This window comes from Chenopodium album, chromosome 2, assembly GCF_948465745.1.
Source record: "Chenopodium album chromosome 2, dcCheAlbu1.1, whole genome shotgun sequence".
Lineage (NCBI taxonomy): Eukaryota > Viridiplantae > Streptophyta > Magnoliopsida > Caryophyllales > Amaranthaceae > Chenopodium > Chenopodium album.
Genome location: NC_137835.1, coordinates 46,887,739 through 46,903,855, shown reverse-complemented (window position 1 = coordinate 46,903,855; position 16,117 = coordinate 46,887,739). Strand labels below are relative to the sequence as shown.

The following is a 16,117-nucleotide window of genomic DNA, read 5'->3' as shown; positions in this document are numbered from 1 at the left end:
GCCTTTCCTCCATGTGGATTTCATGGAATAATTAGCACAAATCATAAGTTTACCCATGCCCAAATTGGTCTATAAACCAGAAATGAGTTCGGGAGCGAGGGTACTAAGATAACGTTCCTTTTAGAGGGGAATCGTCATCCTAGCCCTAGTACGACCTCTACTAGCTCTTCCTTTTTTACAATTTCATCACCAAACAATATATGCAACACGATACCTAAAACTATGTTAGTTGATTTTATTTACAAACATTAATTCATATAGGAATTACATTGCAAAAGTCGTTATTCTTATTTAATAATATTCGTGAAAGAACAATAAAATAAACAAGATTCGCCTTGGCTTGAGTGATCAACCAACAATTATTTAATTCAATTCTAATCTTTATTTAACGCAAGATACTATGTGAAATTGATTAATTAATTATTTTAAAGGTGATCAAACAACACTAATTAATTAATTAATTAATTAAAGTCCTTTTAAACAAGAAAAAGAAGGTGATTTAACTAAGTGCTCGGGAATTCACCACTTCTCTTCGCTAGATCTACGTTTAGAACACTTATGGACACCTTCTTGTTGGGGAACCTCCACCGTAGTAACAAAGTACCGAAAGGGTGAGTGTTTAGGACAAGAAGGCCAGGTTGCACAAGTTCACAAGTTATTTTGCCAGAGTTTTAGGTTAATTTCTGTCTGTTGAAGCCTCGGTTTAAGCTCGTATTTATAGGGAATGCCAAGGTTTAGGGTTTCGAGCATTCTGCCGCAGTAGGTGTCGTGCGCAATAGATGAAGTTGCGCGCGGCATCCAAGCGCAAGTTATAGAGTTGCGCTGCTATGTGCAGCGCAACTATTTCTCTTGCGCGCGGCTTTATGGTAAGATTCGATTTTATATTTTCCGTATAATTCCGAATAATTCTGAATCTTCCGTAGCGCAACTCTATAACTCTAAAAGTTGCGCTGGGTGTCCCGCGCAACTGAATTAGTTGCGCGCGGCAGCCCAGCGCGACTTCATGAGATGCGCGCGGCTTTTTCTCCGGCAGCACTACGTTTTAACCTAGGCGCTCCTAAATCCGACATTATTAGGGTTTAAGCACGGGCTTAAGCCTAATTATGATCGGGTTTAGTTAATTGCCTTTGTTTTGGCTTTTTCTTTAATTTGGGCTAGTCTTCTGTGTTTTGTGGCTTAACTAGTTATCCATAAGCATTCTTCACTTCGATCCAACATGAAGATGGTTTTATTTATCATCATTGCACTTCCTGTCGGGACAGGAGGCCAAAAATGTCTACACCAAGCATATTCCCAACATGCTTAATGTAGACGCGTTTCGAACGACGCCTATACATACCTCAAACTCTTTGAGGTATGGGTTTAAAATTCAGACTTTTGATAACTAAATATATGGTATGAGTTTTAGCCATTATTTTAGACTCATGCCTCATACCTATATTCTGCGAACCAAACGCCCCCTTATATTGTTTGAATGACGATCCTTAATCTTCAATACCGTTTATATATTTTGTATATTAAATATCATCTAATTGTGTATTTAAAAAAAAAAAGATTTATGAAGTTTGATGATGAAGATATACTTTTATAATCTCCTCTATTGATGATTGATTTTCAAATCTAAAGAACATTTGTAATACCGTGCATAAATAAGAAATTGATGAACAATGATGTAAGATTTTATTTATTGTGGTCACAATAAAGTTGTCGTGCAAGAAATTAACATGGCTTCCCCACAAAACATATGGGGAAGCATATGCCAAAATTATATGCAATTATACTCTCAAGTTTAGAATATCCCACGAGTAAGGTGCCTTTGGATTCCCCCAAAAAAACACTCCAATCACATTGCGAAAATAATTTATCACAAATCAAATAAAACCACACATCATCAGTCCAGCTCTTAAATAATCTATCTCCTCCTCCTACATATATTTAACAGTCTCAATGATGACTTCTTCTCTTTCAATAAGGTCTTCTCTTTCTCTCTCCAATTGTCCCACATGCTCTTCTTCCTCTTCATCTTCTCTCAATTCTTTACAGTTTCCTTCTCAAAGACAAATACCCATTCCCCAGAAATTGTCAAAGATTAGATCTTTAAGTTGTAAAGTGCAGAAATCAGAAAGGGTAGTTGATAGATTTGGTGTTAAAGCTTGTAAAATGGCCATTAATGGTGAAGAACAAGAGGCTCCTTTGCTTGAAGAAGCTGAGACTTCTAAACCTCGTCGGATTGCTCTTTTTGTTGAGCCTTCTCCTTTTGCGTTAGTATCTTTCTTTTTTGGTTATTTTTTTGGGTTTTGAATTTTTGTTGAATTATGATGAACCCCATATAATTTATTAGACTTTAGTGTAAAATGGAATTTTGTCGTTGAATTATGTATAAACACTGTTACTATTTCATCATATAATTTGAGATGTTGGCTAATTATATGTACTGAATCTAAATTGTACTCCCTTGGTGTAAATTGTTAGCTAATTATATGTTGTGATTTGGGGATATGGGTAATCTTGAGCTCCGTTGGTTTGCTAACTGCTAATAAATGTGAGACGTCATCAACTACAGTATAATTTTGACAATTTTACTTTGTCTACTGCCTTAAGATATTCCAAACATTGGCAGGATTTTTATTCCAATTTATTTGCGCCAAAATTTATATTGAGTTTGATTGATGAATAAGTTTTCTATTGCTCTTTTGGACCAACACTTGGTGTTGAGTTTGTATTGATTATTTTTCCAAATTCTTTTGATCTATAATAGGTGGTAATGGTTATGACTTTATTTGAAATTTGATTAGTGGAGCCAATATCCATGGTGATGCATCTCAATTGAATTGGTTAATCTCTAACTATATGCGTTTCTTAATAAATACATCACCAATCAATACCACCTATAACAACCATATATGTCGTGGTGACGGATGGTAATAAAAAAGAGATATTTGGGTTTGGAAACACTTGTACAATGACATGGGACATTCCTTACAAAAATAAATATAAATTCAATATCATTCCTTCTATATACTATTGCCTATCAAAGTATCAAATACGAAGTAGGATGGTAAATCAAACCTGGTTTCTAAGGTCTTTTATAGCCATAATCAAATCATGAGATCAAGCAACTATGTTTTTGGTTTGGTGGAGATGCTTCTCCAACAAACGAATGTTGTTGTTGGACATGTCTTGTATGGTGTGTATTTCTATCAATAATTATTCAAGTTATACTAATAGTTATTGCGTTGATAAAACAGAGAAATTACAATCCAGTTGCTGATTATGTTTGCATTTTTTTGTATTGCAGTTATGTGTCTGGATATAAAAACAGGTTTCAGAATTTTATTAAATATCTACGTGAAATGGGTGATGAGGTAAATCCTTCATACTTATATATTCTTATTGTAATTGTTTGCTATTTATCTCCATTTAAGTTGATAGTAAATTGGTAATTAATGATGGCCGTGAATGGTAAATTGGTAATTAATGATGGCCGTTAATGGGAATGAATTGTATATAAAATTTGCTAATCAATATCCATTCCTATGGCACTGTTAGTTCACTCTATATTGTCCCTTTTTACTCACCAATTTTCATTTCTATCCATTATCATGTAGGGGTGGTATTGGGTGGTAATGAACATATATGAATAAAATACAAGTTTAGGGACGACATTACACTATGAACATGAGATGATACTTTTCTTTTCGAAACTGTGCTTATATGCAGAGATGATACTTTGCTTTTCAAATTTTTCTTATATTCATTCCCATTACAAAAATTTCTTTTTGAGATTTTTATCTCTTGCATTTCTTTTTATGATAAAATATGTCATGTCCTTTTTTTTTTCCCTAGCTCCATACCTTGGTTATTATATTAATTTCTTTGATCTCCTTTCTATGCTCTTAGATGTTTGGAATGAGACAAAAAGGTGAAAGAGAATATTAAAAAGGCAATTTTGAATGTGTGTCACAAGTACTGGGCGTATTGGCGTAGAAAAACAGGCCCTTTTTCTTCCATCTAGCTTTCTTGACATTTTCTCAGGTTTTAGAAACCACTCCTTAGAGGATTATCGCTTCAAGAAAGCTTAAACTAAACAAGTTGTGACCATGAATGAGAAGTATGAAAACCTATTATAGACTATTTGGATTCAATATTTGACTTGGACAAATGGATCATAATACTCGTAACACAATGTCCATTTTTTGGGGGCAACTTGTACTCTTACAAAACAGTCATAAAGGAAATCAATGAGCAATTTATTTTGTTCCCTGAATACAACCATAAATAAGTGTCAAATTCTGTTTTAAAGGTACTAAAGATAATTCAATAAGATGAGAATGTAATTTACGAGCAAACTGCAAATTATATGTTGTTGCCTCTTTTTCATCACGTGTACTGTCTATTAAACACTTAAATCCAAACACTTCCCTTGTATAATATGTTACTAAATACATCATGCACAGATTGAACAAGAAAGGAGAAATAAGGTTACATTGTCCGAAAATTTTGGAAATTGAAATATCAGCGGTTTATCATAGTATCACATAGGACATTGAGAAATTTGAGCTTAAAGACAATCTTAATCCACTTTCTCCATTTAATACCAAAACCATTTTACCCCGTCATTGAATGTAAGAGACTCCAACTAGCCCTATCATTTACCTTCCCTACGTTGTGCTTAATAAGTTAACTAGGTTAAGTCCTGTGCCATGCACGGTCATAATTAAATTTTATAACAAATAAATAATAAATAATGGTGTTAATTCAATGATAATTTATCAAAATAAATTATTTATAACAAAATAACTTGAATTTTAATTAGGTTATACCAATACTAAATACGTAAAGGTTATTGAATTAGATTATATAAATAAATAAATAAATATAGTTATAGAAACTTAGAAGCTATAAGGTTTTATATAAGAAAATTAAAATATTAGCTTAGGTTAGTACCCATATACGAACTCATATACATTTGTCCTTAAATTGTTGACACACTTTGATCGACATAATATGAAAGTTTAGTTGAGTTCATTTTACTTTAGGATAATTTGTATTCAATAATCAGCTTTTTAAATATATCTTTAGTTATAATCATATAAATGTTTAAAAAAATTAAATAATTTTCCAATATATGTTGTGTACGAAGTATACTATAACAAACTTATTTTGTTCTTATAAATGTTACGTATAATTTTAAGATTAATACAAAGTATGCTACCAAAATGATTTTTCTTTTTTAATTTAAATAAATTTTATAATCAAATTATAAAAGTTGGAGAAAAAATTGATATTGATGATATTATAATAATTTTGGAAAAGAATATATTCCAATACATTATTTTTAATCTATGTTAGTATTTTTGTAACTAAAAGTTTCCAAGTGTATAGAATGTATGTAAAAAATATAATTGAATATAATTGGATTAAATATTTTGTCAAAAAAACTAAGAAGGAAAGGAAAAAAAAGACGGGAAAATTTTTATTCAGGAAATGACAAGTGTCATTTCTTGTGTCGCCTTTAGTATAGGTTTATTGATTCTATATAATGGAGGTTTATATTTATACTACTTCCGTTACATATTATTTGCAACGATTAGACATTTCCCGTCTCTACTTTATGTCAAATCGTTGCAAATAATATATAACGGAGGTAGTATATATAATCTTACAATATAATTAGGGTTTGCTTTGATAATAATAAACTCTAAATGTAAAATTTTCCGAATTAATACATGAAATATAATGGACATCCGTACCATATTTTATAACAACTTGAACATATATATTCCACTAACTCTTATAAAAACCTTTTTCTTATCTCAATAGGAAAACGATTTTCCTAGTAAAGATACTATTTTCTCTATTTATGAGACTATATAATTTTACTTACAAAGTTAGGTCGCGTGTCATGCACTATGCACGGTAATTTTTAATAATTGTTTCATATTAACACTACATTTAGTTATAAAATAAAAATTTGTTTAAAATATTATGTTGAATTTATGAAAGAGCCTGTTAGCCAATATATTTTCTTTAAATTACTTTTGGCTACACATATCTCTATGTGCACTTGGTGATAATTGGCCACTGGCAGGACATGATATATTTTTGTATATATATATGATTTCACTAACAAATGACATGATATATTTTCTTTAAAATACGCTTGTGTTAATATATTTTTGTATATATATATGATTTCACTAACAAATTACATTGGTATCTTTATTAACCAAATTAATTTCCTAAAATGTAGGACATTACAAATTATGTTAAGAAATTTTTTTTATATCGCTTAAATTTAAAATTCATAATTTTTTTTGGAAGGATACGTCAAATCTATAATTTTAAGTAATTCTTTAATATTTGACATTTGAATTATTTTCTTTGAATATATAGTTAATAATATATTATGGAAATATACATCAAATATTTATAATCTTCTATATATGTATAAATTTATTATTGTATAAGATTTGTTATCAAATTTTTTTATTTTTTTTTAAAATAATGAAGGACACACCGGAAAATGACACGTGTCATTGCTGGTGTGTCTTTTAATAGTTATTGATAGTACCAATAGAGTAAACCACTTGATTGAAAATTGTTGACCAGTCATCAAATTGTGTGCTATTCATTCATCTAAATTCTGATTTTTGTCAGGAACATCAGTAGAAGATATTTAGTTGGAGAACAAAGTCTTAGAATACTAGTGGCTATTTGTTTGACTGATTGATCTAGTTCCCAATTCCAAAATGTATCACACACACACATGGCATACACAATGGTAACTGTTTATCTTTCCAGGTGATGGTTGTGACAACACATGAAGGAGTACCAGAGGAATTTTATGGAGCAAAGTTAATTGGCTCACGAAGGTTGGTAATGTTGCTTTAAGATTAAGCATAATGATTGAATCATCACTTAATTATATCTTCTTAAATAATGTGGACTATACTGCCTTTTATTTTCCTGGGATGCCTACTATGCTGTTGGTACAAGCAATTATCTGTTTCTGCAGTGGCTTATAAATAGGTGCTGAGGCACAAGGAGACATAGGTTGTTCCCCTTTTTTTGTGAGGTTGGACAATTTTTATGAGACATGCCTTAGGCGCATTGGACCCAAAGCTGCACAACTGCTTTGTTTTCGACCAAAATTGTTACTTGTTATTAAGTGTGTTTCAATTCAATGATGCATAAGACGCAGAAAAATCCATATTACCTTTGTGCACCTTGAGCCTTTATTATACATTGGTCTTCAACCTTTTATTTCAACTTTATGGATCCAACAAAAAGAATTTCATTTGTGAAATTCCATGGGCTATGATGTAGGAACTTGGCCTTTGTTTGCTATTGAATTTATGTCTTCATATGTAACTGAATAAAGGGCATGCACTGTTTTTAACCTATGCTTTACGACATCTATTGGATGCAATGTGTAATAACTTTCCCAGTTTTGCTTCTTTATTAATTTGTTACATGATTTTGAATGGAGAAAATACCATAGCAGGGGTTGTAATAAAATTAAAGCAATCCTTGTGAATGTGTGTCCTAAAACATTTGTTGTTTGGTGCATGACAATGTGCGGTTTCACCTGCTGTCGTCTTGTATTTTTGTTGATCTATGTCCGCTTGACTTGTGCTTGATGTCTGTATGTCATAATATTATTCCTAAAAGGCTCTCGGCTATCTACATCTCACTTAGGTTTAATGCTGCTTTTGTGATTTTGCAGTTTTCCTTGCCCATGGTATCAGAAAGTTCCTCTCTCTTTGGCTCTTAGTCCCAGAATAATTTCAGAGGTTGCAGCATTTAAGCCTGATATCATACACGCATCATCTCCTGGTATCATGGTGTGTTGGCATGAAAATAAATGCTGTTAATTTTGTGTATCAATTTTATCTCTGATTAATTGTATAAGCAAGCTTATTAAATTAATCTACATGTTTGTAGGTATTTGGTGCACTAGCCATTGCAAAAATGCTGTGTGTGCCAATTGTGATGTCATACCATACTCATGTCCCTGTGTGAGTTACTATATCTTTTTTTTTTCTTTTTTTCTGCATGACAGTACCTATAATTTTGGGAGTTCTTATAGAACCAAATTTGTTTCTTGTATATCTACAGATATATTCCAAGATACACATTCAGTTGGCTAGTGAAACCCATGTGGCTCGTCATTAGTAAGTATTTCTTGGATATCTGAAATCGGTTACTATGAATTATCAATTTTGTTTTTATAAAATAAGCTTTAATAACTTCTTTTCGCCAGAGTTTCTGCACCGAGCAGCTGACCTCACTCTTGTACCTTCAGCAGCCATTGCAAAGGATCTGTTGGCAGCAAAGGTAACAGCAGGTAATTAGTCTTCGGCATTTTGAACTTAATTCTATTAAGTTATTATCCTTAGAATGGCCTTTTTTATTCTCGTGAGAATATAGGCCAAGTTTCTTATGTTTCTACATGATAAATGTTTCAATTTTTTTATTTTTTTTAATTTTTTTTTTTTAATGTGTTAACATAACAGAAAATAGGATTCGTCTATGGAATAAAGGAGTAGATTCTGAAAGCTTCCACCCTCGCTTCCGTTCATCTGAGATGAGATGGAGACTTAGGTAAAGTATATATTCATAATTCATCATAGGGTACTATGTTACATGTGAGCTTTTTTCTATATATTATATTTGATATCCTTGCTGCTGTATCAGTAATGGAGAGCCTGACAAACCACTCATAGTGCATGTTGGCCGCTTAGGAGTTGAAAAGAGTTTGGATTTTCTTAAAAGGTATTTCTCGCTACAGGAAAGTGTTTATATAATGACAGAAAATTTGTGAATAGATATTATGATTCATAGAGTTTATAAAATTCTGCTGTATAATGAATTGCTGCTTCTCTCTTAGCTAAGTTTAATTATTTGGAATTGTATCTTAGCTAGGTTGTTTTGACTAGCCATGTTAATTCGCTTACTTTTGTCGTGGATAATGTGTAACTTATTCCAATGTCAGTTTGCATGCCTTACACCTCTTAGAGCAGGGGTAATGAAGTGGAGGCATTAAAAATTTATGTTAAAAGGAAGCAAAATTTTGTGCATCTTGAGACATGTGCATCTTTTGAGCGTAATCTGCATATTTTCAATGTTGAGTTGCAGATTAAGTTCAGTGGGAACGAAGTCTACAATGTGAACTGAGAAGTGAGAACCAATTTCGCCCCTTAATAAGTAAAGCAAATAATCATTAAACTAATTAAAGTAATGTATATATTCTTTTAACTTTCTGTGCTTGATGTCATTGAAGAAAATTCAAAACCTTAGGTCACATCATCTATGATGTTAGATCCCCACCACTTTTTGCTTTCAACCGATCACTTTCAGTTTGACTCATAATATATGGTCGGTTCTCTATTGAAAGTTGGAAACTATTTAGGACAACCCTAAAAAAGTAAAATTATGAAGTAGTTGATGTTGGATGGAGTATATATATGTATATTTCAAATAATTGCTCATGTACAGTTAATAAGGTTTAAATGCTGTTTGTTTGCTCTAATATTCTGGATATTTTTACTATTTTAGTCTGAGACTTTGAGTCTTCCTTAATTTAACTCTGAGTATTGCTTTGTTCACAGTAGTAGTGTAGAACATAGAGGGGTTAACTATTCCCTTTTTTTTAAGCACTGGTCATGAGAGAAACATCCTATTGTAATCACGAGGTTTGCTGTAGTAATTTAATTTGTCTTTCTCTGAGATTTTAACGTCTCAATAATTAAGAAGAGCTAAAATTGCAAATTTGGAGTTGTGAACTGTAAATGTTTTGTGCTAGAGGAGATTTGCTTTCTAATATTTCTTTTTCCTATTGCACCATAAATATCTTGTATGTTAATTTGATATACCTAAATATCTGACTTGTGCAATTGAGCAGGGTAATGGATGAACTACCAGAAGCAAGGATTGCTTTTATTGGTGATGGTCCTTATAGGTAAATCTCATTGATATCTTCTTTGTGCCTTTGTAGTAGATAAGGTCATGCATTAGTTCAATATAGCTACAGCTGCTAGGTTTTGGTCTTTTGGAAGGATATATGTAGAGTTGTAGACAGATCTCCAGGTGCCCCCCTTTCCTCTACCCCCTCAAGCTGGATGCTTTAGGTTGACCACGCAACCAACAGTTAATGACTTGTGTGATTGTATCATTGATACTTTATGCTTTATTATGTTGAAGCATATCTGATGTCATTTGAACTGCAATGCCACTGTGATGAGCCATGCTTTCTGGTTTAGTCATTTCCTTAACAGACAGAAAAAGGCACTTCCAAAGACAGCTGATATGTTTGTTTTATCAACTTTAATGATGTAAATAATTTCCTTACAGGGAGGAGCTGGAAAAGATGTTCGCTGGTATGCCTGCTGTATTCACTGGAATGTTGCAGGGTGAAGAACTCTCTGAAGCATACGCTAGTGGTGATGTTTTTGTGATGCCCTCGGAATCTGAGACTCTTGGTCTTGTTGTATTGGAGTCCATGTCATCTGGAATTCCTGTCGTGGGTGCTCGTGCAGGAGGAATCCCTGACATAATACCTGAAGATCAAGAGGGTAAAACTGGTTTTCTCTTTAGTCCTGGGGACCTTGATGATTGCCTCAGTAAACTGAAGCCTCTATTGCATGATCGAGAACTGCGAGAGACCATTGGGAAAGCTGCTCGTGAAGACATGGAAAAGTATGATTGGAGGGCTGCCACTAAAACGATACGCAATGAGCAATATAATGCAGCAATCTGGTTCTGGCGTAAAAAGAAGGTACATCTGATGAGACCTGTCCAGTTGCTGCTTAACTTCTTTGTAAAATCACCACAAGTAAGCTACAGATGACGTAGATAATTACCATTCACCGTGTTCAGATCTGCAGTATGATGTTTATAAGGGTTGTTTTGATGGTCTTGAAATGAAGACCTTACATTCGGATATTTTATTTGTGATTTGATAACCTTTTTGTTGTACATTATGGGCCTACCTTGTTGTGTCTAAAGGCATTTATATATTGATTTGGATGTTAGCTTAGAGCAACTCCAATGACAAGCTAATTTTCATGCCACATATACTTTCAAGCTAATTATGTTTGCAGCTAGTTTGATTCCCAATGGCTAGTTGTTAGCTTACTATTTAACATTTTCTTTTTGACAAGTTTTTTTCAAGCAAATTAGCTTGGCACTAAGTTGATTACATTTTTTTGCTCCAATGGTCAAGCTAGTAGCTAGGACTATTTAAAATTACAAACAAGTCCCTAGCTACAGCCATTGGATTTGGATGGTGTTAGAGGAATATATATTAATCTACTAATTAAAAAGCGTTACTAAGAACGTCTTTGTGTCACGTAGACCACGCCACGTCACCTACGACTAGTTACTTAACCATTTAAGCCATTTATAAAATATGTTATAAACATGAAAATAAATGTGTATAATTGATAATCACAAGATTTAATTAAACTAGCAATCCGTGCAATGCCCGGGCTACACACTAGTTATTATTATTCCGAAGTAACTATTTTCATGTAATAACCCAAAATGAAAAAAAAAGAAAAAAAAAAGGTTTTGGTTATTGTTAGTTATTCAAGTTCTATTAAACAATTACATATTACTAAAGGCGAATTTAAAAGGACACTTGGCAACATTACATTGAAAATTTCCCTCTAAAAAAACTTGCTTTCAAAAATTATTCTTACCATAAAATAACACTTATATAATTATACATCCGAGCTCAGGTGTTTTCTCTGTTTTCGAGAATTGTAAATGATGTAATGAATAGGTGCCCCTTTATAGGGTCCTAGAAAGGTGTGCCCCTGTCCTAGGGTTTGATAACCTAGGGATTTGGGTTGCGTCGTTTTGCAGTTGTCTCGGGAATTGGGCCTTGAAGGCCGCCAATTTATGAGGGCTTATTTGCTTGACACGTGTCAGCCCATTGGAGGTCCATTTGGAGTGGGGCTGAGCAAAACTATCTGAAAACCTAAAAATCTGATGGTCCGATCCGCATCAGATCCGAAAATTTTCGGATCGGATATCCGATTCTGAAAAATCTGTTATCGGATATCCAAAATCCGATATTCGATATCCGAAAAATGTATTATTATTATTATTTTATTTTTTATTTTTTTTTATACGGTGAATGATTACTTAATTGCTTCAAAGTCCCAAAGGCCCAAACTAGCTAACCCTAAGAAAACCTCACCACCTCTCTTCTCATTTCTCACTCATCTATATCTCTAATTACTTTCTCTCTCCTTTATTCATCATTGTCTCTAACTTTCAGTCTCCTTTCTTCTTCTAAAATATCAATCTCAATATTTGAATCATCTTCTCAATATCTCTCTATATTGAATCATCTTCTCAATATCTTAGATCTCCTCAATTTGACGGCTTTACTCGTTCGTTCCGACGACTTTACGGTGTTGAGAAGTCACTCAGGCGGTGTTGCGATGTCGTTCATACTCACTTTCGTTCAGGCGACTTCGTGGTTTCTTCTCAACGTTCGTTCTCAAGTTCTTAACCCCTCTACTTTGAGAACTGGGAATAAAGAGTGGGCATTTACGTTTTTTTTTTCCGATTATATATGTAAATTAATTTAGTTTTCCATAATTTGTTCAGTATATGAGACATTTTGGGTCCTTTGATTTTCAATTATGATCCGACTTTCATCATTTTGGTATTTATCATCTAGATTTTGAAATTTGTGGGATAATTAGATAAAAAAAATATAAAGAATTGTAGTTCCTATTATAAGTTTGTTTTGTTACTTTTGTAGTCATGAATGTCAAGAACTCCGGATACTGGACAATAATGAATATTTCGACAATATTATAAAAATGATTGGATATTGGATATCCGAACTATCCGATCCGAAATTTTCGGATATCTCATTGTCGGATATCCGAATATTTTCAGATAGGATAAGATATCAAATATTTGGATTTTCGAATATGGATATTCGATTCGTGCTAAGCCCTAACTTGGAGACCTTTTCAGGTGACACGTGTCGCGCTCTCATTAGGCCATGTGGCGGGATAGAAATACCCAAATCATTTGCCCCTCACGGGGGTGGCGTGGCATGCTGCGTGACACTTGTGGGTGTCAGCTAGGCATTGGTCCGACTTTTTACTGTTTACCATGGGTAAAAGTTAAGGTTTTTACCCTAAAATTTTCACTCTTTCTGCAAATAGGGGTTGACCCCTCATTCATATTCACACGTTGGTGAAAATTCTTTGAGAGAATCTTTGCCTTTTTAGAGTTTGTCATTTTCAGTGAAAGCATCCGCCGTTCGTCACCTTGTCTGCATGTAAGAAGACGTCCCAAACCTTCCAAGCGATTCTCGTACCTTCACTTCGTAAGGTAACCATCTGATTTCCTTTCCTTTCTTTTATTTTATTTTTTGTCTTTTTTTCTTTTGAAAAATAGCTTCCCAAACGCGTGCGGGACGACCTAGGTTACCGATCAGCAAGTCACTAGGGACGGCTAAATCTATAACTAGGAGTGCCAACTGCTCTTTCTTGGACTCCCCTTTGCGAACTTCTCTGAATCCGACCGTATCTGTGTATGTGTAGGACACCATGGCCATAATAAAGGAGACAAGCAGGAAGTATAGAACGAATGGTTCCTGGTATCATTCGGAATGTTCTACCGTTGATTCAGAGGGCTCCATTAGGGTGCCTGTTGATGAAATTTCTAACCATTCGCCTAGCCCCCTAGTACCCTAGGCTCTTCAATTTTAGAGGAGTTTGAGGATGAGATCCATGAGGAGAAGGGCAAGGACACTACTTGCCTTAGCAATTAGGCCCCGACTCGGACTCGGAGTCTAAGAGCTCCGACGACGACTATAATTCTAACATCGCCTCCATAGATTCAGAGGAGGCGTACTCTAAGCTGGATGCAGCAAGGGAGTCCCTATCAGTTGATGGGGCAAAGGCTGGGCCGAGCCGTCTGGTTTGCGTCGACTGGAGTTCGTTGCCTACTATCAGCATGTTCCCCAAGGCAGACGGATGAAAATGAAATATAAATTAGGGAAATTTATCACTGAATATGTCATGGGGCATGGCTTTCTTCTCAACGTCATGGACGCTATTGATACGGTGGTTTGGAAAGAAGGGTCTAGCTACCATGACGAATGTTTTGTCTATTATGAGGCAACCATCCAAGCTGGTCTCAGATTCCCTCTCCATCCGGTCGTGGAGAAGATTTTATATGGATACCAACTGGGTGTCTGACAACTTGCCCCAAACTCCTGGGTTAATATCCTAGGGTACGTTGCCGCTTGTAAAATGCTTGCACTACCTCATCCGGAACCCAAAATCAAGTGGGACTGGATGGTTCACCCTTTCCAGCCATAAGAGTTACATGATGATTGTCGGGAAAGAGTCCATATGGAAGGACTAGAGGAGGAATTTTTACATAATCTCTTCCCTTGACCGACTGCAAAATAAAAAATATAACAAGTGGAACAGGAACCCTCCCCTCCTAGTTGGTAAGGAGGCTTTGCCGCCTGTCCCCGGGAAGGCGAGAGAGCAAATATTGGATTGAGGCCGATTTACGGTGGCCGTACAATCCAACAAAAGAACGGGGGAGAAGGAGATCACCCCCAAAGCTATATTCCCCGCCATGAGTGGCTATTATACGGGTTGTATTTGGCCTCTTGCGGTCTTAACACTGATAGGCCGAGAGGTAGCTGGCCGATTGTTCTTTAATACTTGCTGAATTTTAATCTTTACCTGCTTGTTTCTAACACTTGTTTTCTTGTGCAGATAAATCCATGGAAAAGCTCTCGGCCTCCAAGAAGTCGGCTGCCATCTCAACAGCGCATTACCATACGTCCGTTCTGGGTAAACGAAGGAATGAGGAGTCAGAAGAAGGTAGAACCTTAAGGTAAAAGGTTTTTTAACTTTGACTTGAATTAAGGATCTTATTGCCGCCTGCTTTCTAACTTAGCTTTTTTGGTGCTGGGTGGTTCGTCTAAGGCTTCCCCTTCTACTCAATCGGACCTAAAGCTTCAAAAGAAGACTGGGTGATGTGTCAAGCAAGTCTAGAAAACAAATCGCTCAGAAACCTGGGAAAAAGGCAAGAGATGGCTCCTACCCTACAACTAGTGAGACCCCAACAAAGCCGGATGCCCATGGGGTATCGAATAATGGTAAGCCACTCAACACTATTGTCGACCCAACAGGGGTGGGGGCAAGGCTCCCCTTGAGCACGAGGCGGAAATTATACCCGCTTTTAACCCTTTATCCTATCTTAAGCAGGAGGCGGAAGGTATAACAGTCGTCTAGCACCTCAGAAGACACCCGATCATTCGGCCGGATATATAACATCTACTTAAAAAATGTTCAATGTGCAAATGTCCCTTCGAGGCTGGATGTCCAACAGCTGGCCAAGAAGATGCTGAGGGAGCTTGACCTTGAGGACAAGGCATCGTCAAAGGAGTCGGCTGCCTCAACCTTGACGCCATCTTGGCGCTTCTATGCAAAGTACAAGACTTGTAAAATATTTATATCTTGAATAATGTGTGTGGCCGCTTGATACTAACAGTTCCCACTTTTTGCCGAATGCAGGCTATGCTGCGCATTAACGGTCTCAAAAGTCTGTTTAACTAAAGTCCAAAGAGGTAAAGGCTGCGAAGGCTCGGGCTGCCTCCTCATTAGATACTGCCAGCTTTGAGATTGCTTAAAATGAGCTTCTAACACTTTATATGATGTATTCCTAGGAGTTTGCCAATCTACAGGTCAAGAAGGTGATAAGTGGTATTCATGACCACTTTTATGACCCATTTTCCCCTCTATTAAAGTTCTTTCTCGTTCCTTTTTCCCTCTTTTTCCCTATTTTTTAATATAATTTGTTTAGTTTCCCTCCCTTGGTAGCTTTTTGCCTTTATTTTGTAATTTTGAGTGTTTTACTCCCCTTTTTCTTTCTTTACCTTTTTCCTCCTTTATTCTTGCTTTTATTTGTGTATGAGTGTTTGTTCACGTTGAACGGGAAGCTTGCATTACCTTCCCGGGGGCTTTGCTTATACCTCAAAATGCTTTGGAGTAAGAGGAGTTTGGGGCTTGAAGCATTATTAGAGAGTTGTATCAGTTGCTTTGAGAGGCCGCTAACC

At 35.2% G+C, this 16,117-nt stretch overlaps 1 protein-coding gene and 1 long non-coding RNA gene across 3 annotated transcripts; both read left to right on the top strand.

Annotated features, from left to right (window-relative positions):
* Positions 1 to 1,830: 1,830 nt before the first annotated feature.
* LOC145598526 (sulfoquinovosyl transferase SQD2-like) lies at positions 1,831 to 11,121 on the top strand. Its single transcript, XM_081654900.1, has 11 exons — positions 1,831 to 2,261; positions 3,299 to 3,365; positions 6,805 to 6,875; positions 7,730 to 7,847; positions 7,948 to 8,021; positions 8,122 to 8,177; positions 8,267 to 8,350; positions 8,520 to 8,607; positions 8,701 to 8,778; positions 9,908 to 9,964; positions 10,357 to 11,121. The coding sequence occupies exons 1-11, from the start codon at positions 1,948 to 1,950 to the stop codon at positions 10,850 to 10,852; spliced, it is 1,503 nt and encodes a 500-aa protein (XP_081511026.1). The 5' UTR covers positions 1,831 to 1,947; the 3' UTR covers positions 10,853 to 11,121.
* A 3,611-nt stretch (positions 11,122 to 14,732) lies between these two features.
* Positions 14,733 to 15,873, top strand: LOC145585796 (uncharacterized). Of its 2 annotated transcripts, XR_014100729.1 has the most exons (4): positions 14,733 to 14,892; positions 14,985 to 15,157; positions 15,267 to 15,491; positions 15,576 to 15,873. It is a non-coding gene; the product is annotated as an uncharacterized LOC145585796 (long non-coding RNA). The 2 variants fall into 2 exon arrangements; XR_014100727.1 differs by having other exon boundaries at positions 14,985 to 15,491.
* Positions 15,874 to 16,117: the final 244 nt, after the last annotated feature.